The sequence below is a fragment of the Chaetomium tenue genome, assembly GCF_020726465.1.
Source record: "Chaetomium tenue strain MPI-SDFR-AT-0079 chromosome Unknown F5144scaffold_4, whole genome shotgun sequence".
Lineage (NCBI taxonomy): Eukaryota > Fungi > Ascomycota > Sordariomycetes > Sordariales > Chaetomiaceae > Chaetomium > Chaetomium tenue.
Window position 1 is genome coordinate 4,854,133 of NW_027117332.1, and position 19,484 is coordinate 4,873,616.

The 19,484-nt window shown below is 54.0% G+C and overlaps 6 protein-coding genes across 6 annotated transcripts; 3 read left to right on the forward strand and 3 right to left on the reverse strand.

Annotated features, from left to right (window-relative positions):
- Positions 1–863: 863 nt before the first annotated feature.
- F5144DRAFT_603574 (glucose oxidase) lies at positions 864–2,891 on the forward strand (the record flags this gene model as incomplete). The annotated part of the gene is made up of 4 exons (XM_066791291.1): positions 864–1,209; positions 1,280–1,880; positions 1,980–2,611; positions 2,680–2,891. 4 exons carry the CDS (start codon positions 864–866, stop codon positions 2,889–2,891), a joined length of 1,791 nt encoding a protein of 596 aa, XP_066644005.1.
- A 98-nt stretch (positions 2,892–2,989) lies between these two features.
- F5144DRAFT_265247 (uncharacterized protein) lies at positions 2,990–6,573 on the reverse strand. The gene is made up of 4 exons (XM_066783581.1): positions 6,240–6,573; positions 5,470–6,180; positions 3,753–5,402; positions 2,990–3,697 (listed from the first exon to the last, which is right to left on the reverse strand). Exons 1-4 carry the CDS (start codon positions 6,492–6,494, stop codon positions 3,089–3,091), a joined length of 3,225 nt encoding a protein of 1,074 aa, XP_066644006.1. The 5' UTR covers positions 6,495–6,573; the 3' UTR covers positions 2,990–3,088.
- Positions 6,574–7,825: 1,252 nt separating this feature from the next.
- F5144DRAFT_489988 (uncharacterized protein) lies at positions 7,826–10,774 on the reverse strand (the record flags this gene model as incomplete). Its single annotated transcript, XM_066785767.1, has 2 exons — positions 7,826–9,616; positions 9,968–10,774. The coding sequence occupies 2 exons, from the start codon at positions 10,772–10,774 to the stop codon at positions 7,826–7,828; spliced, it is 2,598 nt and encodes an 865-aa protein (XP_066644007.1).
- Positions 10,775–11,793: 1,019 nt separating this feature from the next.
- F5144DRAFT_534795 (uncharacterized protein) lies at positions 11,794–14,454 on the forward strand. Its single transcript, XM_066787021.1, has 2 exons — positions 11,794–11,952; positions 12,021–14,454. Exons 1-2 carry the CDS (start codon positions 11,908–11,910, stop codon positions 14,022–14,024), a joined length of 2,049 nt encoding a protein of 682 aa, XP_066644008.1. The 5' UTR covers positions 11,794–11,907; the 3' UTR covers positions 14,025–14,454.
- A 459-nt stretch (positions 14,455–14,913) lies between these two features.
- On the forward strand, positions 14,914–15,651 carry F5144DRAFT_491040 (cutinase-domain-containing protein; the record flags this gene model as incomplete). The annotated part of the gene is made up of 3 exons (XM_066785836.1): positions 14,914–15,085; positions 15,154–15,269; positions 15,352–15,651. 3 exons carry the CDS (start codon positions 14,914–14,916, stop codon positions 15,649–15,651), a joined length of 588 nt encoding a protein of 195 aa, XP_066644009.1.
- Positions 15,652–17,066: 1,415 nt separating this feature from the next.
- F5144DRAFT_491685 (general substrate transporter) lies at positions 17,067–18,758 on the reverse strand (the record flags this gene model as incomplete). Its single annotated transcript, XM_066785877.1, has 4 exons — positions 17,067–17,706; positions 17,769–18,152; positions 18,222–18,626; positions 18,712–18,758. The coding sequence occupies 4 exons, from the start codon at positions 18,756–18,758 to the stop codon at positions 17,067–17,069; spliced, it is 1,476 nt and encodes a 491-aa protein (XP_066644010.1).
- Positions 18,759–19,484: the final 726 nt, after the last annotated feature.

The window sequence follows — 19,484 nt, forward strand, 5'->3', positions numbered from 1 at the left end:
GTTGTTAGGCTTATACACCCGAACCTAGGTGGACTCTGGCGGCGGCTGGAAGCGCTTATTTTTCTGTATCAGAAGCGGTGATAAGGGATTATCAGGCGAAAGTTTTGTTTCAGTGGCCTGCCACCCATTTTACGGCTAAAGGAGGTTGACCCCAACGGAGATTGGTTGGCAAATAATTGAGGATAAATGAGAGGGCCCGGGGTCGACCGCGCTGTCATTTCCAAGGACATCCTAAGTGGCTTGCTAGTAGTCCTTTTTTTCATGCTGGCAGCAGGCATGCCTTAACTGTTTTAAAACACTCAGTTTGTTTCCTTGTAGACACAGATGGGATTCGATATCCTGACCAGACCCCCTCCCCTCCCATCGCGCGGGAAAGGCACCTTGCGTTGCATGACCACGTTCGATGATACCCAATCACCATTGAGCACATTCCGGCTAAGGTCAAAGGTGCGGAGCGGAACGTCGAAGTTGGCTGAGGCCCTGGAAGGAACGCGCTACCATCTCCCAGCGAAGATTTCCAAGTTGTTATGCAAGGGCCCAGCTTTATGGTTGCCGGGCCCTGGCCCTGTTCGCCGCTAAATCGCGGCGTAGCGGCGCCACCTCGGAGGTTTCCATGGGCCCAAACCGTACGTATGAATGTCTCGCGTGTAAGGAGCTTTATGAGGTAGGATTGATCCTGCTGTCGTGGATGCCCTCTACGGTCTAGCGGGCATGCGGATGAGGACATTCGGACAAGCGCTCCGCGGACGGCGCATACATAAAGCGGGTTCATGATTTCATCTTCGAGCCCGTCTCATCGGATCAACGCAATTCCCACCCATTCGACCTTCACCCCCCCCAGCACGTGAGCTATAAAGATTATTATGGCGATCATCCGTGCCGCCGCCCTCCTAGTTCTCGCCTCCAGTGTGGGGGTCTCGGGGGTGTCAAGGCCTGCAATTGACTCCTACGACTACATCATCATTGGCGCCGGTACAAGTGGACTCGTCGTGGCTAATCGGCTCTCCGAGGAGGCGTCAGTAACGGTAGCGGTCATTGAACCCGGAAGTGACGAAAGAGACAATCCGAATGTGACGACAACAGTATTTGGGACAGGGCTCAACACCCCAGTGGACTGGGTTTATTCGAGTGTGAACCAATCCAGGGCCGGAAACAGAGCCTTTGACCTTCATGCCGGAAAGGCCTGGGGGGGAACCAGCGCGATCAACGGTAAGAAGGTTGCCCACCCAGTGCGGTAAATTGTAATCGGGCACGAATCATATTAACGGAGGCTCGTTAGGTATGACATACATCCGTGGCAATGTTGCCGAGTTCGACGCCTGGGAGGAGCTTGGAAATCCGGGTTGGAATTGGAACTCCATCTTCGGATACTTCAAGAAGTCAGAGAAATATACGATTCCCACCGATTCTCAGTTAGCCGCCGGTGCCACCTTCGAGTCTCAATACCACGGATTTCGCGGCCCCCTTCATGTCGGGTACACACCCGCTCTCAAGAACGGCTCGTTTGCCCCCGTGGTCCGCGATACATGGGCAGGCCTATCGGTCACTCACAACCCAGACCTCAACAGCGGAGACGTCCGTGGCTACGGCATGGGGCCCCAGACTTTGGACGCGGCATTGAATATGAGGTGGGACGCCGCACGTGCGTACCTGCATCCAGCTGAGCATCGGCCAAACCTCAAGGTTCTCAAGGGAACTGTCAAGCGTATAACATGGGCTACAGGGAAGCATGCAACAGGACGCCTTGTGGCTGACGGGGTGGAGGTGGTGACTGATGACGGAAAGTCAACCGTCTTGAGCGCCAAAAAGGAAATTATTGTGTCGGCGGGTGCGCTTAGGACCCCGCTGGTACTCGAGGGGTCGGGAATTGGAAACCCTAGGTGAGTGAGGTCGGATTTGTGCAGTACTCGCACGCGAGGTTGCGCCCAGTAGCAAGATCTGACCCGAGAGATCATCTGACCGCTTCTCCAACCACCTAGGATCTTGAAGTCTCTAGGTATAGAGACCCGAGTCGACCTTCCAGGAGTTGGAGAGAACCTGATTGAACAGCCGAGTCATTTCTTGCTCTTCTCGGGCGACCTTCAAGATTCATCAGCGAGCGCCTATCACTCTTATGTGACGATAGCGGACTTGTTTGGTGCCGATGTCGCCGCAGTCGAGGCAGCAACGCGTGCTAACATCCCCAAATGGGCAAAGGCCGCCGCGGACGCATCAGGGGCACGAAGCCTTGACGCTTGCGCCCTGGAGAAAGTGTTAAAGATCCAACATGATCTTCTCTTTAAGCACAATGTCACCGCTGCCGAGATTCTTCTCGCCATAGCCCCAGACAATGTCCTGGCCTCCAATTATTGGGCCCTATTTCCATTTTCTCGTGGCAGCGTGCACCTCAAATCTGCCGACAAGATCAACGAGCCCCTGGTGGACCCGCGTATTTTCCTTGCAGACTTCGACCTCTCCATCATGGTGGCCGCGGGGAAGGTTGCCCAAAAGTTCTGGCTATCTGAACCGATGAAGACGAAAGGCACAGTGATAGGCCCCATCGTACCGGAGGAGGTGGATCTTCCTAACAATGCTACCAATGCACAATGGCAGCTGTACCTCCGCGATACTGGTAAGCACTTGGTCTTGTTCCCTCCACCAACTGCCCTGCTCCATATTAATGATGCATCACCGCTTTAGTCGTCGCAAACTCGCACCCTACGGGTACAGCAGCTATGATGTCTCGGGCATTGGGGGGGGTCGTCGATCCAGAGCTTAGGGTCTACGGCACCGCGAATGTGAGAGTTGTCGATGCTTCGGTGGTTCCACTCCAGGTTAGCGGACACTTGACAGCGACTCTTTACGGCCTGGCGGAACGTGCGTCGGATATCATCAAGAGAACAACTCACTGATGTGACATGGTGTCTGCCGGAGCAAGGTTCAAGGGTAGCGGACGGGATGAAAACAATGCATGGTTATTCTTTGCTTCAGCGACAAGGACCTATTAATGAGCTCTGTAAGCCGGCGAGATTGGATCAAGGTCAACACATCGCGTCCGTTGCAACATATCTCATTGTCTCATTTCTAGTGTAGATACACCCAACATCCGCTACTTCTCAACGGACATCTCGCTATCGGAAGAGTAAAACCTCTCGAACGCCCTCTTTTCCAAGTCCTCCTCGGTTATGGCAGCCCCCTTCCTCTGCATGACGTTTTTGCGCCTGAAATAGACACGTTTAGCCCATTTCCACGATTCTGCCCCAAGGAAGAACATGATGGTCATGGCAAACACAACTCCCCACTCCTTCCCAATACCCTCGTGGAGGAATACGCGCCGGTTTAATACGGGGATGTAGAGCGTGGGAAACACGCCAAGGAAACCGACCACCACAGACCAGAACAGAAACGTGTTCTTCCACAGGCGTTTGGCCCAGGCCTTGGTATCGCGGATGGCGCCATCGAAAAACGACAGCCGGCTGTCCACGAGTTCCCAGGCAAAGAAAACAAACATCCACATCATGGCTGTGTAGCAGGTTGATCGGGCTTTGAAGACGCCGAGGCACGAGGGTGAGTACCGGAGGTTACAGTCGTGGCCGAACTCGCCGTCGTAGAAGCCAAATATGACGATGATGAACGAAGAGAGCAGGCCAATGGCCATAATGATGCCATATGCTGCAATATCAGAGAGAAACTCGGGGGTGAAGACGCCGTATTTGAGCTGCCATCCTTGTCAGTGCCTGATCCTCGAAACTCTTGAAATTGTTAGAACTTACACTTTGCGGCGGCCTGAGCAGAATATGTTTACTGGCCGATTCGAATCCCAACCCAGTTTCGGTGAAGGCACCAGCAATGAGCAACATGAATAGGATCTCGATGGGGGTAATCTGGAAGATGGAGATGCCACTGGCATCCTTGTACGCCAGCCCAACCAACAGCGTGGTAATCAAGGCTACATTCGCGGCCAAAACATGGAGCATAAACTTTTGCACATTGTCAAATATGCGCCGACCCTCTTCGACTGCGTTGAGAATACTGGCGAAGTTGTCGTCGCTCAGGACGATATCTGACGCGGATTTGGCCACATCACTGCCCCCCAAGCCCATGGCGATGCCAACGTCGGCTCTCTTCAGACTGGGGCTGTCGTTTACGCCGTCTCCCGTCATGGCAACGTACTTGCCGCGGCGGTGGAGGGCGTCGATCATCCTAACTTTGGTGCTCGGTGCACACCGCGCCACCACAAGCGGGAGTTCGGCAAGTGCATCAAGCTCATCGTCGGTCAGTCGGTCAAAGTCGTGGGCTGTCATGACCATCTGCTCGGCGAGATCCGCTCTGATCATGTCCATCCTCGCAGGCAGAATGCCCACCTCGATTGCAATGGCGCGTGCCGTTTCGGGGTGGTCACCCGTCAGCATGTGCACGCCAATACCTGCTTGGTGGCACTTGAACACACTAGGTCGGGATTCGGGCCGTGGAGGGTCGTAGATGCCAATGAGACCGCGGAAAGTAAGGTTGGTCTCATAGTCTTCGCGTTTGAGGAGGCCTTGGCGAGCGTCGTCAGCCGAAACAGGGTGGATCTTGCCGTCCGTTGTCGAGTTGCTAGCCAGCGCCAGCACACGGAGGCCGCGGCGGGCGAGGGCTTCCATATTTTGCAAGATGGTGTTTTGAATCTCCGATGTTAGGCCCGTGGTGGCATCGTCGTCGTCACCGGCGGCTGATGGGACCGAGATGGATGAGCAACTGGCCAGTACGCGCTCGACAGCCCCCTTGGTGAAAATGCGCACTTGCCCCGTGTCTCGGTGCTGGCAGAGGACGGACATCTTCTTGACGGACGAGTCGAAAGGGAACTCGGCTAGTTGGCTCCACGATTCCGAAGCCCCAGCCCCGTAACCAGGCCGTCCGAATCGAGTTGCAAATACTTGCATAGCAATCTCGGTCGCGTCGCCGTTTGCTTGCCACGATGTTGAACCCTCCTTATCGACTCGGTTGACGGTGGCGAGATTGGCGAGAGATGCAATGTCGAGGTAATGATGGACGGAGGCACGCGTTTCACCCGTCGGTGTGATAGGCGGCGCGCTGTCTTCGTTGCCCATCTCGCGTGGCTCTGACTCAATGAACTTCACGGTGCCGGTTTCGGGGTCGTACGGGTCATTATTTGGACCGACAGCATAGGTACCAAAGCTCGGAATCCACGCCATCCGTGCCACCATCTTTCCTTGGGTGAGAGTGCCCGTCTTGTCTGAACAAATGTTGGTCACCCCCCCAAGAGCTTCAAGCGACCGCATATTTCGGACAACAACGTTGCGCTGCACCATCACCTTAGTCCCTGCTGCCATGGTAATGGTCAAGACGAGGATCAAGGTGACGGGGAGTGTGCCGAGCGCGGTGGCGACCGCGTAAATGATGACATCGTTTCGGGCTCGGAACTAAAGCGGTGCGGTGTTAGCAAACCTGCGCGTGAGATGGCGTAGACGGACATTGCTGGCATCTCACCTTGTTGGCTGCGAGGACAATGATGGCGCAAACGACGGCAAACCCGAAGATGTAGTAGAAGAGCTGCGACAGCTTCCGTTGTAGCGGCGTTCCCACGGTCAGGCCAAGGAACTTCCCGATCCAGTCCCATGTTTTTCCGACCGCAAACGATAGGTAGGATGTGATGGATGCCTTGCCGTTTTCATCGCGCGCAAGCTTCCGCTTCTTACCTCCCTCGTCGCCAAGTGCAGCGGCGATGGCTCCTATCTCGGAAGACAATCCGGTGGCGAATACGATGGCACGCCCGCGGCCCTTGGTAATGATGCTCGACGAGAACACGACATTCAAGCGGTCCCCGGGCCCGGTGTCTTCGCCAAAGACTTCGTCCGGGTACTTGCGAGCTGGGAGGCTCTCGCCCGTGAGGAGAGCTTCATCGACTTCGAGGTTGACAGCTTCGATAAGACGTCCGTCGGCCGGGATACTGTCTCCCACCTTGAGTTCGATGATGTCCCCCGGTACCAGCTTAGTTGCGTCGACAGTGGTGATGAGTCCATCGTCTCGGACGACTCGGGCCGTGGCAGCGTTCAGCGATTTGAGGGAAGCGATCGTCCTCGCTGCTTGGAGGTCTTGGAGGAAGCCGATGACGACGTTGATGAGAATCAGACCGGCCAGTACGCCGCCTTCCACCCACGACTGGATGCCAAAACAGGCCGCTAGGGCGAGCAAAAGGATCTTGAAGCCAGAGTCAGTACCTCCATCCCGGCCGGTGGGAATCAAAAAGGGTGCGTTACCAAGGTCATGGCATTGGCAACCTGGGCCACAAGGATCTCAAGGGGTTGAACCCCTTTTTCCTTGCCGAGATCATTAGCGCCGTATTTGTCGAAGCGAGCAGCGGCCTCGGAGGAGCTCAAGCCCTTTTTGACTTCGGTCTGCAGTTCCTGGGCGACTTGGGCTGAGGATAAGCAGTGTGGAGGGAGGGACAATGGCTCGTTTGACTGGCCCGAGACACGACCTTCGACGGCCCGGGCGTGATTCGGGGCCGCCATGGTGGGTAGAAGTCAAGCCTAAGCCAGGGTTGAGAAGGTTGTCAACGGAAAGTGGCCATAACAGTCTAGCAGTCTCGGACTCTCAGATTTCGAAAGGGGGCCGAAGAAGGGGCGTCGATACTGGAGAGCAACCCCTCGCTTTATAAGGTCTTTTTTTGCTAGACCTGGGCCAGGCGAACCCAGATGCCATCATCTTGGCGGATGGCGAGCATGCCCGGCAGCCGCTGGTGAAAACAAAAACTGGGCAGGTACATCCCGAAGAGGGAGCCAAGACGCATGTGGTGCAGCCATATTACGTATTGGGAGGAGTAAAACATTGGCATGTGGACCGCCGAGAGAAAGATGATGGAGCCCGCTGTTGCTCGCGTCTTCCGTCTGCCCGCCCAAGAACATTGGCGCGCGGGGGCCGGTGTCGAGAAGACGGCCTTGCCATCTCGCCATATCTCGTCGTTCTCGGCGAGCGAAAGAGAACTTACCCGCGGATGTATTGTTGTTTTCTCTGCAACTTTACCTCCTCTTAATGTGTTTATCGTCAGAGAACCCCATGTCTTGGCGGGGCAAATCCGAAGGAACATAAAAAAGAAAATCACATTTATGAAACATGATGGATGGGCCCTTGGCGCTGTGAATGCCAGTCCAACCTTGAACAGTTAGAGAGAAGCCCTGTGTTCACCCGGACTGGACAAAACGGGCTTCGGTGAGCCGAAGATTCGAGACGGGGTGGGGATGATAACAACCCCACTGCAATTGATGGCTTGCTCGGCCCCGGTGTGTGATAATTGGTATTGAGAAAATCGCAATCACTCTAAAAGCCCTGGAAGGAAATTTGGCAGGTGTTGGCGCAGAACAAAACCTCCGGCAACAAACCCGAGCGCCACGGGGTGTATCCGCCAACATCATACCTCCGCGTTCCAACTCTTGGGGGTCGTAGCGAACTGATGTTACCAGCCGCTTCTTCCACGGACAGGTTGGTTGTGGTGTTATCTGCACCGAGTCGTCCGGAACAATGGCCGAGATGTTGAATTCTTTGAATCCGCGGTACTACTTGAGCGAAGAGGGAGTCACATGATGTCATTCAAGGAAGCAAGGACTCATATTATTGGTGGCAACTCTGCGGTTTGTGTCCTAACGCCACGGCCAATCGTGATTTGATTCATGTGCTACTTTGGATCGTACTGAATGCGAGAGAGTCGGGCAGTCGGGCTCGTCAAGGGGGGTTGAATCTAGGTGCCAAGAGTTCCAAACATCCCGCCCAGCTCCACCGCCTCGATGGTGCAACTTTGTGGTGCAGGGTTGTTGCACCCATTGCGTCAACCGGCTTGGCTCACCGTCTAATATGCGGGGTTCTGCCCATGTTGTTGGTTCTGCTGATGAGGCTGGGGCTGGTAACCGTCGGGCTGGGCGTGATGATCTGCTTGGTGCTGCTGAAGATGCTGTTGCGGGCGCGGGTGGTAATGGTTTGGTTGATATTCTTGCTGGGGTTGGTAATGCTGAGGCCGGTATTCTTGTTGGGGCGCAGTGTTGTATTCCCGGTGATGAGAGGGAGGAGGAGGTGGCGGGTAGCCTCCATGGGGAGGAGGCGGGTAATTGCCATGAGCAGAAGAGTGGTTCCCATGGGGAGGAGGGGGGTAATTTCCATGAGGAGAAGAATGATTTCCCGGCGGAGGAGGAGGAGGAGGGTAGTTCCCATGGGAAGGAGGGGAGTGGCTTCTTTGAGGTGGAGGGTGGTTCCCTCCGGGAGGAGGGTTAGCCTGATGTCCACCACCGAGTTGTATGTTGGAGTTCGGCGCTCCCACGCTCACTCCTTCGTTCCCGATGTCATCCGGGACGGAGATTTTGACCTTGGGTAGGTATTTCTGAACCTTCTGCTCCACCATGTTCTGCACGAAGACCCAACTTTCACGCTCAAATTTGCGGTGTCCGCCGTTCACGACGCCCAAAATACTCCCGCGTAAGGTCTCTTGGACCTTCCGCACGAGGCCCCGGATTTTGTTGACGAGTTTCGCTTTGATGTCGTCGCCAAACCCACGGTCGGCGTGGGGCTGTGCGTCGCGGTCTAGTTGCGAATCAAATGGATTGCCACCGAGGATTTTCTCCAGCGGCTTTTGGAACTGGTCGGGAAGCAACTCAAAAAGCTGCTTTTCGATTCCGCCCAGAATCTTTCGAAACTCGAGGCGCACTTCCCTGTGCACTCTCGCAAGGCCTGTGCTGATCTTCTCGCTGATGACTTTGGAGAAGCCGCCACCATTCTCCTTGTCCCCTGCATCGCGATCGTGGTCTTCGAGGCCCCTCGACGTTCCCTGGCTCGGATGTTTCTTATGTCCAAACAAGCCCCCGAGTCCCTTGACAAGATCTTTCACTTGGTCTTCGATCTCCCCTTTGACGCCATCGCCGAGATCCCGCGTGCTTGTGTTTCCACGCAACCAGCGTTTGATGTGGTCGAGAGCGATCCGAGTAAACTGCTCCGCGATAGGGGTGTGTTGCTCTCGGAGTTTCGCGCCGACTTTCTCCTTGATCTCAGGGCTGATTAAACGCGCCTTTTCCTCCGGGTTGCGCGCGGCGTCCTTCACGGTGTCGCTGAGGACGCCGAGCAGCCCGTCTAGTTGGAAAGTCGGACGTTCTGACCCCTTGCTGACTTCAAGGTGGTTCTGAACTGCGTGGACGGCGGCGGACAGGAAGCCCCTAACGTTCAGGTTGTCGTTGGGCTCGGACCCACGGGATCGAGTCTCGCTCGGAGCCTCGCGGTTTTCGGTCAGGTTGAAAATGTCGCGCAAGTCGTCTCCCGCCCCGCCTGCGATGTTGGTGAAACTACGTGTGAGGTCGGCGATCTCGTCGGCAAAGGGCAACGACTGGCCGCCATATGCATCGGGGACTCGGTCGTTTAGGCCCCTCGAGGCGCCTGCAGGGCCACCTGTGGAAGCTTGGTTTTTGTTGAAAAGCGAACGGAAAGCATCTACGACCTGTCCCTCGAGGCTGTCAATGGTTTTCTGTTGAAAGAGGTCCAGTTCTTGGGTAATGCGAGGTTGAATTTGTGGAGCCAGCGAGTCGACATATTCGTCGACCTTCTTCATCAGCACCTCGGGGACGTGGGAAGACATCTGAGCGGTTGTAGCAAGGGGCGTCTTCTCAAGGAGAGCAGTTTTGTGCCTAAAGCAGACAAACTAAATTCGGTGATATTAGAGCATTGCTCTCTTTCGTATTGCGCAAAGATGGGAGTGCGGGGTTGTTGACCCCACGTCTTAGGTCATGGAGGCCCGACGAGAAGTTGTCCACCCAGAGGAGAGGGTTGGGGTTATGTACGACATCAGGGGGGGCGACACCATGGATTCATTGTACTCACTTATACTCGTAGGAAACTAGGGCTTTCTCAAGTACTACTGGGACCAGCCCAGGGTTTCTAATTGCTACACTACCTATGTAAACCGTATCGTAGCTGGAACCTCGGCCCTTGTTTAAGTGGTAGGGAGTCTAACACCAATGTAACGGAACCCTGCCTGGACGATTGGCTTAGAGGCAGCAAACTTGACAAGGAACATCGGTGTAGCATGGGGCAGTTCCTCCTTGGTCTGCAAAGCAATGTACTTCAGCAGGTGGTCGATGTCTGCGGCGTCTTGGTCTTTGCCACTCGCAGTGGTCTGCTGCGACCACGAGTAGCACCGAATGTTTAACAGGAGCGAGGCCTTCAAGACACGTACTTTTCCGACCATGAAGAAACCATTCGCGTTAGGATAGTCTTGCTGAAGCCATGCCGGCTCCCGAAAGCGAATAGGGACCTTGTTGCCATCTTTCTCGTACCAGACCCGGAGTTTGCCCGTCGAGGAAGACGATTTGAAGCCGTTATTCGGAGGAGCACACAATGCCGTAGCTGTCTTGGCGGTTTGGCCGGTAGGGACAAACACCTCCACGTCTTGAACGGGGCGCTTGATGTTGATATCTAAAAGCCCGAGGGCGCAGGCACCTATGATGGCGTAGCGAGTATCCCCAAGGGTTTGAGCTAGCTTTTTGGCCACAGGTTTTGCAGGTGAGTTGTCAAAATTTGTGTCGCTGGTCAGCGCGTTGACCCCGGCGGTGATGAGGTCAACGGCAGGTCCGGCTGTTCTACGTGCCGCCTCGGCAATGCGGGCGCCAGTTGAAGTTGAAGTGTTTGTTCCCGTCCCATTTCCAGTTGCCGACCCGTTCGTTGTTGACGTATTTCTTCCTGTTCCATTCCCTGTCGTACTCGCCGCTGTTCGCCGTTGGCCACCTCCGCCGGATGTTTGGTTCCGTGTATTATTGTTCATTTTGACGAGGTTGGTGGAGATTGGAACGGGGTCAAAAGATTAGGTTGGTTCGTAGTGGTTCGGGGGCTAGGAAGGTTGGTCAAGGTCGATGTACCAAGTAGGATGAGACTCGTAGAAGAAGCAGAAAGCAATTTAATTGAAGTTGCTACGCTTTTATGTATACTATTGCATAATACTGCCAAGTTGAACCTACAATCCTCCTTCAGTCTTGGTAGGTTTCACATTAACTTTCTTGTCAGCTCAATGAAACTAAGGTACCAAGGTAGATTGGAACGGTGTAAGCTCGATACATGTAGGCAAAGTAAGGAACTTGGCATGGAGATCGCGTGTGTTTGAGAGCAGTGAGACTGCAACCGTCCGTCTTACATTTAGGTCGGAAGGATCACTAGGCTGTAGTCGGACAATACTTCACCAGCGCAGAAAAATGGTTACCCGGCCATTATAGACGGCCCCGATGTGGCCTCGATGTCAGAGCCTTTGCCGCGGCCCACATGACCGTGCAGCGGCCGAAATATTCTTTGGTACTTAGGCGACTATGTTGTAAACTTTTCCTTTTTTTTCGTTGCACGGTTGAACAACACTACTAGTGTTGTGGGGACATTGATGCGGTGCTGGTCCACGGGTTATTAGGCTCAGTTTCTTAGAGTCTGTTCAATTTTGCTTTACACAGGTCTCAATCCAAATCTAGAACAGCACCAATCTCAGCTTAGACCTCGTGGAGTCGTGTAGGTACCTAGCTCCTCGGTACAACTGCTATGTTTGGACACATACACTGCAACCAATGCCCGACTGCTGGTTGCCACGAACTTGCAACCCCACATCGCGCATCTCTCAGCCGCCTTGTTCATTGCATTGAACTTAGCTTCGGTGTCTCACTGGGACACCGGACATAGCCACAGCGCCGGTCTCTGATTTGAGTCACCAATCCAGCACAAGACCACAAGGCTCTGCCACACTGGGGTTAGCTTGCTCCACCAAAATTCACCCAGTGTCACAAGGTAACAAAAGTAAATCTAGTATAAAAGCATAGTCCTAGAACCCCAAATGTAACGTGGCTTGAAATTCCCATTGTTTTAACTCATCCATCTGGCCACCAATCGCAAGTTATATTATTGGGATATTTGTTTTACATTATGGCGTTCCCCGCCGCCAAAGAGTTCTCGTCAGAGTTCATCCTCGTGAGCCACCCCCCTGTCCTCTTGGTTGAACGATCATGCATGCTAATCAGTTCCCACTACCATTCTAGGAGCACATTTGGATACTCCAAAGATTCTGCGCTTTGATTGACCACGTCAAATTGCCAGGGCCTTATGCTGCCAAGTATCCGACTATTCCGACATTACATAGGGATTCGACGGCTACCAAAAATGCCGACCAACAATGGAGGGTCCAGGCCTTCCTGATGAACGCCGAGGTCCGGTATTCGTTTTACCTCCGCTGCGTCGACAATTGGCTTCTGAAGCAAAGCCAGGGCCTGAGAGAGAACGACTGGCCGCTCCCACCTTGGGATGTTGCTCTCATGTTTTACATTCACATGCTCTCCCCCCAGCGCTTCCAGAAGGACATGACTGTCGAGTACCCCCGCATTTGGGACGCTCGCATTTCCTTCCCTCTCGCTCGGCTGAGGCAACACCCGCGCAATGACGAGTACTCGCAGCGACAATGGGAGGCCATGTATCCCGACATTCCCTATGAACTGTTCGAGTTTGGGCCCGACGGCGGAGCGCCGCATATTTCAACAAAGGTTCAACGTGCTCTCGACCTCCGCGGTTACAAATGCGGCTCCGTCCACTGCAGTAAAAAGAGCCAGATTATCCCCATGGCCAAATGGTCTGCCTATCGCCTCGGCAAGGATTATAATCCGGCTTGTCCCTCGTGCAAAACCAGCTTTTCGTCGTCCCGGGGAGGATACAACTCAGTCTTTGCACGTTTCTGCAAGACCGTCTTTGGGCAGCACGTGTTTGGGCTCTGGGACGCGCCACTACGCCAGATCGGCTTCGTCGAGCGGATACTCGCCGAAACTGCCCTAGTTACGGCAGTGCAGCTCCAGGGCCACCAAGATCGCTATCTCAAATTCCTGGGGCTGATGAAGGACCACCCAGAGAAAGTCTTCGTCCCGACGCTCGACATTGACCTCTTTTGGCACACCCATCAGCTATCGCCTGCTGCCTACGACGCCTACTGCTGCGCACACGTCGGCCGTCCTGTTAACCATGACGACACCATTGCTGCGTCTGGCCGGCGCAGTGCATTGGACGATACTAAGCGGTGCTGGGCGCTAGCCTACCAGGAACTATTCCTAGGTGGCCCTGCCGAGATTGTCACTCTGTTGCAGGAGAAAACGGCCTTCTACGCTGCCAAATGCCAGGAAAAAGAGCGTCGTCTCGCCGCCTTTGACAACGAGCTCAACACGCCGGGTATACTGCTCGATGTGAAGGCGGCAAAGCAGGCAGCCCTGGTCGAGTTGAACAAGGAAGCGGCAGTAAAACGTGAGGTTGCTGTCCTGGCTGAAGCACTTCAGCAATGCGTGCAAGAGCGGGACGCTGTGCGACCGAAGATCCGGTTCTTCAAGCACAAGTATTATTCCAAAAAACGCCGGGAAAAGCTGATGCAGAGAGATGCCGAGGTGCACCAGGTCGAGGCTGTGAAGAGTGCCAAGGAGCAGGATCTCAGCGAACAGCAAAAGACCACAGCTGAAGCGGTGGCAGCCAGAAACACACAAGAAGTGCGTTGGGGGGAGATTCAGACGGAGAGGTTGGCCCTGGAGGCGGAGCTCGCGAGCCAGGTGTCAATAGCAGAAAACGCTATTGTAAAGGACTGTGTCGCCCGAGCAGATCAGCTGAGAGGTGACCCATTAGGGAAGGGTATGTTTTCTGTAGTCCCGTCCGAAGCTCAAATTATGGCGGCGCCCGTCGTTGAGATTCAGAAACGGCGCAGTGCCTCACCAAAGGGAACCTGGGGAGCTAGCTTGGGATATACGACACCTGATCCTGTGGGAGGAGGTTCATTCGGTGGCGCCGCGTTCGGGCCGGACTATCGGAGTGACTACGGAGGGTGCGGGGGTGACGGATGGGGTCGGCATGGAGGGAGTGACGGTGGAGGTGGTTCTGGATGGGGAGGCGGCTGCGGTGGTGGTGGTGGTGGCTGCGGCGGGGGAGGCGGGGGCAGTGGTGGTGGAGGCGGATGCGGAGGTGGCGGCGGAGGCGGCGGCGGAGGCGGCTGCGGTGGGGGCGGCTGTGGAGGAGGATAATACCATTTCCTCGATTCTCCCAAGCCTTTACCGAGGTTTAGACGTTTTCATTGCGGAGAGACATAATGGAGTTGTGCTGCATGTCAACCACTTGTCCTATGGGGGCTGCGGCTTCCATGTCCGTTGAGAGTTAGGTACCTTAGCTTAGTGATTCGCACCAATTTGGCAATTTTTGCGACTGGTTCAATTCTTAGTCAGGTTGGGCGTGGAAACCCGGGTTAGCTGGGATAATGCGGTGCGTGACCAAGTTCTTTACCGTCCCACTGTCGGACTGGAGGCAGAGCAAGAGATGCGATTGGAGAACACATACTGGGGTAAGACAGTTCACGAAAGGCGAGCATTAATATGTACCCAACTTTAAATTTCGAGATCTGTGTAGTATGCCGAGGTAAATATTAGAAGTTTCGCAAACCTTACGTGTTTCTCTGCGACCAGAACTTGTTTCCCAAACTACGGTAGGTACCTACCAGCCAGCCGCCTACCTCTTCAGTAGGTACTTTCATGCATCTCCCTTTGACCCCCTCACCCACTATACCACCCAGTTTCGGCATACTCGAAACATGCTATGCTCGAGTCACACGTCCCAGTGTCCACTAGTAGCAGCATTCCTTATCCTAGTATAGCTTGCGAGTGGTCGTGTAAAATCATCACAGCACTGGGGAAATACGGGGTATGAACCTGGAATCAACCGAGCCTAACTTGACAGCCGAGGTCCCGAGGTTTTAAATCGACGCTGGACAAAGTTGTACTTGTAATTTAAGTTCTAGGTTGTATTATAAAGACACATTACCGCATTCCGTTTGAGACTCGCCCCAAAAGTCTCAGCCCAGCCCGCCCCTGTGAACCTCGTCAGTCAAAGGTCCTACTACCTCGTTAACTCTTCGCCACCATGTTGTCTCCCAAGCTCATCGTCGCCCCCCTCGTGTTCCTCACCCTGGTGGCAGCCCAAGAACCTACAAATTGCCCGGAACTTCCAGAAACCGGAGTTACTATGGGTGAACCAGTCCCCATGCATCCAGAACATATTCCAGCTGGCTGCTCTGACTTCGAGATTATCGTGGGTGAGTGCAAATGAGCTACTATTTTAGACTGTATTGAAATAACGTTTTTCTAACAAAACAACCTCGAGCTCGTGGAACGAGTGAGCCAAACTATGAGGCAGGCGGTGGCAAGTTCGGCATCGTGGTTGGCGACCCAGTTGTTAGCAATACAACCCTCAGGCTTCCTGGCGCCAGAGGATACCCTGTCCAGGCAAGTTACGGCGGGGACTTTTGCCCTGTTTCCATCGTCAACTTCCTGCTCTGTCGCCCTCTAACATCTCCAGCAGTACCCTGCCAGCGCCGAGATTGTTAGCGGCACCATCCGGGGTTCTTTGGATGTCGTGAACCGTCTCCGGTCCCAAGCAGCTGCTTGCCCAAACCAGACATTTTCTTTGGTCGGCTACTCCCAAGGAGCGGGGGTCATGCACGCTGCGGCAAAAGACATCCCAGTCCGATTATACAGCCGAATCAAGTCCCTCGTCATGTTCGGAGACGGCTATCACCGTCTTGGGGACACTCTCAGCAGGTTCCCTGTCGGTTTGAATAGCAAGGTGATGCAAGTTTGTGCCAGTGGAGACCCGGTATGAGTTACTCTATGCTGCAAGCTTTATCTTTCATATTGAAGTCGGTTACTAACCTGGATTGTTCTAGGTTTGTGACCGAAATGGGGAGTGTGTATTCTATCACCTCACCTACATCCGTCCCAATTACATCGACTCTGCTGTTGACTTCATCGTCCGGGGGTTCACCGGCTAGAAAGGGAATGACCTAGGTTACTTTCTGTGTTGGCAAAGTACTGCCAAAGCCAAACCCAATGGGTTTTAGGAAGTTTGGCTATCTCTGCTGCAGCGTTTTGCGGCGGTTATGATATGTAAAGTAGCATTGCCATAGCCAACGAGAACAACCGGTGGGATGGGACGCCCTGTCCAATGCGGAAACAGAAGGACCAAAATGATATTCGGTGTCATAAACATCACGATCTTATCTCACGTGCATGATAAGCCTCGATGGCTTGAGTTAATACCCCGGGACGGTCATGTGTATCACTCGTTGTAGGTTCGGTGGGGCACAAGGGTCATTGGGTAAGGTAGGTTTTGCATGCAGGCGCCGGGCATGTTCTCGATGAGGAGAAGACGAACCGCGCGCTGCCGAATTACGCCGCAGTGGCAAATCGACAAGCTGAAGCCCACGAGCCGTAGTAGCGAGAGGGGGATGACTAAAGGTGCCAGTACGCTGCCACTTCCCGCCTGCAGTCGCCATCTTCTTCGGCCGCGAGACCAGCTGTCTTATCACTGGCGACTTAGCTTGTTACGGAAGGAGTAGAGAGCCAATCGAAGATTTTGGCGACTGCTCCCATGAAAGATTCTTGCGTGCATTAGATGCATGCAAAGCAACGTGGCATAATGTTAGCTGCGGGCCTCAATCCTTCTCAACAACGATGAGTTTGAGGATCGTGAGTATTGAGGGTTGGGAGCTATAAAGGGAGATCTGAGATTCGAGCGGGGTGTAGCGCAAAACGCGTTTTTGTGTGCGCTATGGGCCGTAGCCATTCCAGTTCAGGCCAGTCCACTAATCCCCTAATCCGCTCTTGTCTTTGCTGGAAGGCAGGAGAGGAAGATGATGTGGCATTTTGATACTGAAGGTGGTGTCGTCCAGGCAAAGTGGCTTCTTACGATCTCGAGATAGAAGCTAGGGCGTCGAAGCTGCGAGTATGGCTACCTAGGTGGTGTGCCTGGAGGCTCAGTTAATGGCAGTTTCGCGAGAACCACGAGTAACAGTTATGACGATATCTCGGTTCGGGAAGGCCGAGAATCAAACACCGTAACATCGTCTTCTCGGCACGGTGAGGCGAGAAAACGAAAGCCGATGTTAGGAAATATGATAACTGCTAAAGATCCAGAAAGCCCAGTCCGCGGTCAACGTACAGTAAAGGCACCCCGTGTATTGGTCCGGCAGCGATGATAATACCATCGACCAATTGTTCCTGCACCGACCTCTTCTCTCACACAGGGTTTTGCTCCTGCTTCGCCGGCTGAGCAAGTTCCCCTTTGTCGAGGTCCTCCGGCAGGGTGCCCAATGACCGCTCGCCAAACAAGAGATCAATGTCTTCCAAAGACAATTGCTTCGTCTCCTTGAAAAAGAAGAAAACAATAGGGATTGTGATGACAATATCCCAGGCTATAAAAAGGAAATAGAACTTCCAGTCTAGTGCCTTGAGCGCCATGGGGGACAATTGCGACCAGAAAGTCGACACGAGCCAGTTGCCGATACCAGTGGCAAATGCATTTCCGCGGGCTCGAATCGACAAAGGCATCACTTCCGACATGTACACCCATGAAATTGGGCCCCAGGACCAGGAAAAGATGACGGTGACGCAGAATATGAAAAAGACACCAGCGATAGACAACCCGTGGTCTGGATTGTTCCGGTCAATCCGACTGTTGACGGCCGACTCGCAGATCAGGGCGATGGCTATCGCAACGGTGCCCCATATGAGGGGACGGCGCCGCCCAACACGGTCAATCATGAAGACGATGAAGATCAGATTGGCGAGCGGCCCCATGCAGTTGTATATGCCTGCCACCAACAGAGCCCGATTCCCGGTGATCCCGAGAGCGCCGTACATCTGAGTTTGATAGTACCTGTTCCCACCATATTAACAGGCTGACTTTGAGAACAAAACCTAAACGTGGCGGATACATACCCAATGACATTGATCCCGGTGAACTGAGTGAAAACTTGGACGGCAACGCCATGCATGAGGCGTGTTCGCCACTGAGGGACGGTGAACATGATCCTCCATCCAGGGGCAGTGATTGCCTTCTCGGCGGCAATGGTGGTTTTGATCTCGTGAAACTCTTGCTGAATCCACTCATCATTGGTGCCGTCGGAGTGCAATTTCCAGAGAACTCGTTTGGCCTCTTCCTCGCAGTCTATCTCCATTAGATGACGGGGAGATTCCGGAAAGAACATGATGCCGCAGACAAGAAGTAGAGCAGGTGCTGCTTGGAAGGCGAGTGGGAATCTCCATTGGAACTGTGCCAGCTCTCCTTGAGCATACGAAGACCCATAACCGACCCAAGTAGAGCTGTAATCGGTCAATGAATATTCGAGCCCCCTGTGGACTAAGGAGTCGAATCAAGATAACAAAACTCACACGATGAAGCCCACTCCGATCATTTGCTGTGAAATCCCAACCAGCAAACCCCTGATTTTTGGGTGGGCACATTCTGACTGGTACACCGGGACCGACATGCTCAGTAGGCCGACCGCCCAGCCAGCTACGATACGACCAACAAGGATCATAGCGAGATTTTGGGCGGCGGATTGGAGGATGGCGCCAACAAGGGCAATCATTGCCCCGATCATAATCGTTTTCCTGCGGCCGAACCTGTCCATTGTGAGACCGCCCATCAACGAACCGAAAACGGCACCCCCCGAGAATGTGCTGTTGATGGCTCCAATGATCGGGCTTCCCGTGTCGGTGTTGAAAAACTCGAGAAAGTCGGGGGACGCAATAACATCCGTCATTACGCCCGAGTCATAGCCGAATAAAAACGACCTGTAAGGTAATAAGTTTGTTGTTAGTAGCCTCATTCTCATCGAGCTCCCGCCGCGGGTCCTTTTAAATCCAGTCGACTACTGACCCAGTAGCGGCGAATGCCGCAAGGCAGACGTTGAAAGCTTTCCCCATTATTGTTCACTGGTCCCATCACCACTTGAGGCGAGGAGAGTCGCCGGGCCCCATCGATGACTTCGCAATATGAGTACTTATATCCGGGGGTTGCCTCCTTAGGTTGGGCAAGGTTTTTGCGGCTCCAGTCTGGACCGCGTTCCCAGTCGTCGGGATATCGCGAAGCATCACCGGCTACGCGCGGTGACGCTCCGTCTAGACGCCATCGGCTTTCCAATAACCAGAAATTTTTTTATTTTACACTGCCGTTCGGGAATAATCGCCCGCGGCGGAGCGAGTTTGTGGGGCTTCAGGCTTGATCCAACCATGATCTGATTCGTGCGCCTCTAAAATGCCGCCAGTGAGCTCTGTCAGGCATGGAGATCGGTGCAAGGGTGTGCCGGAAGGATACTCCCATACGCTAGCGCTCGACGTTAAACTCTCACGCACCAGGGAGGGTACATCGTAATGTTGAGAAGAGCGCCGGGAAAAGGGGAGGGAGGGTCTGACTGGGCCCTATAAGATTGTCGAGCATTTCCTAGCACCGTTAAGACACAATTTCTCAGCTACTTACAGCTCCTTGAGTCCTTCTTGGTCCTGGCTTTTAGAAGGAGGGGATCTGCTATTCGTTTCCTTAATTAACTTAGCTCGCTTAACCATTGTAGAAGTTTTACACCCCCAAGGAATCACGAAGAGTTGCACGAAGCGGGGGAAAGGAGCTGCCAGAGTCGGCCTAATTTCTCAATG

What these genes read in the sequence shown, in the direction of transcription:
- F5144DRAFT_265247 (XM_066783581.1), bottom strand. Translation starts at nt 6,494, where the DNA reads ATGGCGGCCCCGAATCACGCCCGGGCCGTCGAAGGTCGTGTCTCGGGC. An exon ending in TTGCCAATGCCATGACCTTG is followed by an intron (nt 6,181 to 6,239) that starts GTAACGCACCCT and finishes TCTGGCTTCAAG; the next exon opens with ATCCTTTTGCTCGCCCTAGC. An exon ending in TTGTCCTCGCAGCCAACAAG is followed by an intron (nt 5,403 to 5,469) that starts GTGAGATGCCAG and finishes GCACCGCTTTAG; the next exon opens with TTCCGAGCCCGAAACGATGT.
- F5144DRAFT_534795 (XM_066787021.1), top strand. Translation starts at nt 11,908, where the DNA reads ATGGCGTTCCCCGCCGCCAAAGAGTTCTCGTCAGAGTTCATCCTC. An exon ending in TCTCGTCAGAGTTCATCCTC is followed by an intron (nt 11,953 to 12,020) that starts GTGAGCCACCCC and finishes CTACCATTCTAG; the next exon opens with GAGCACATTTGGATACTCCA.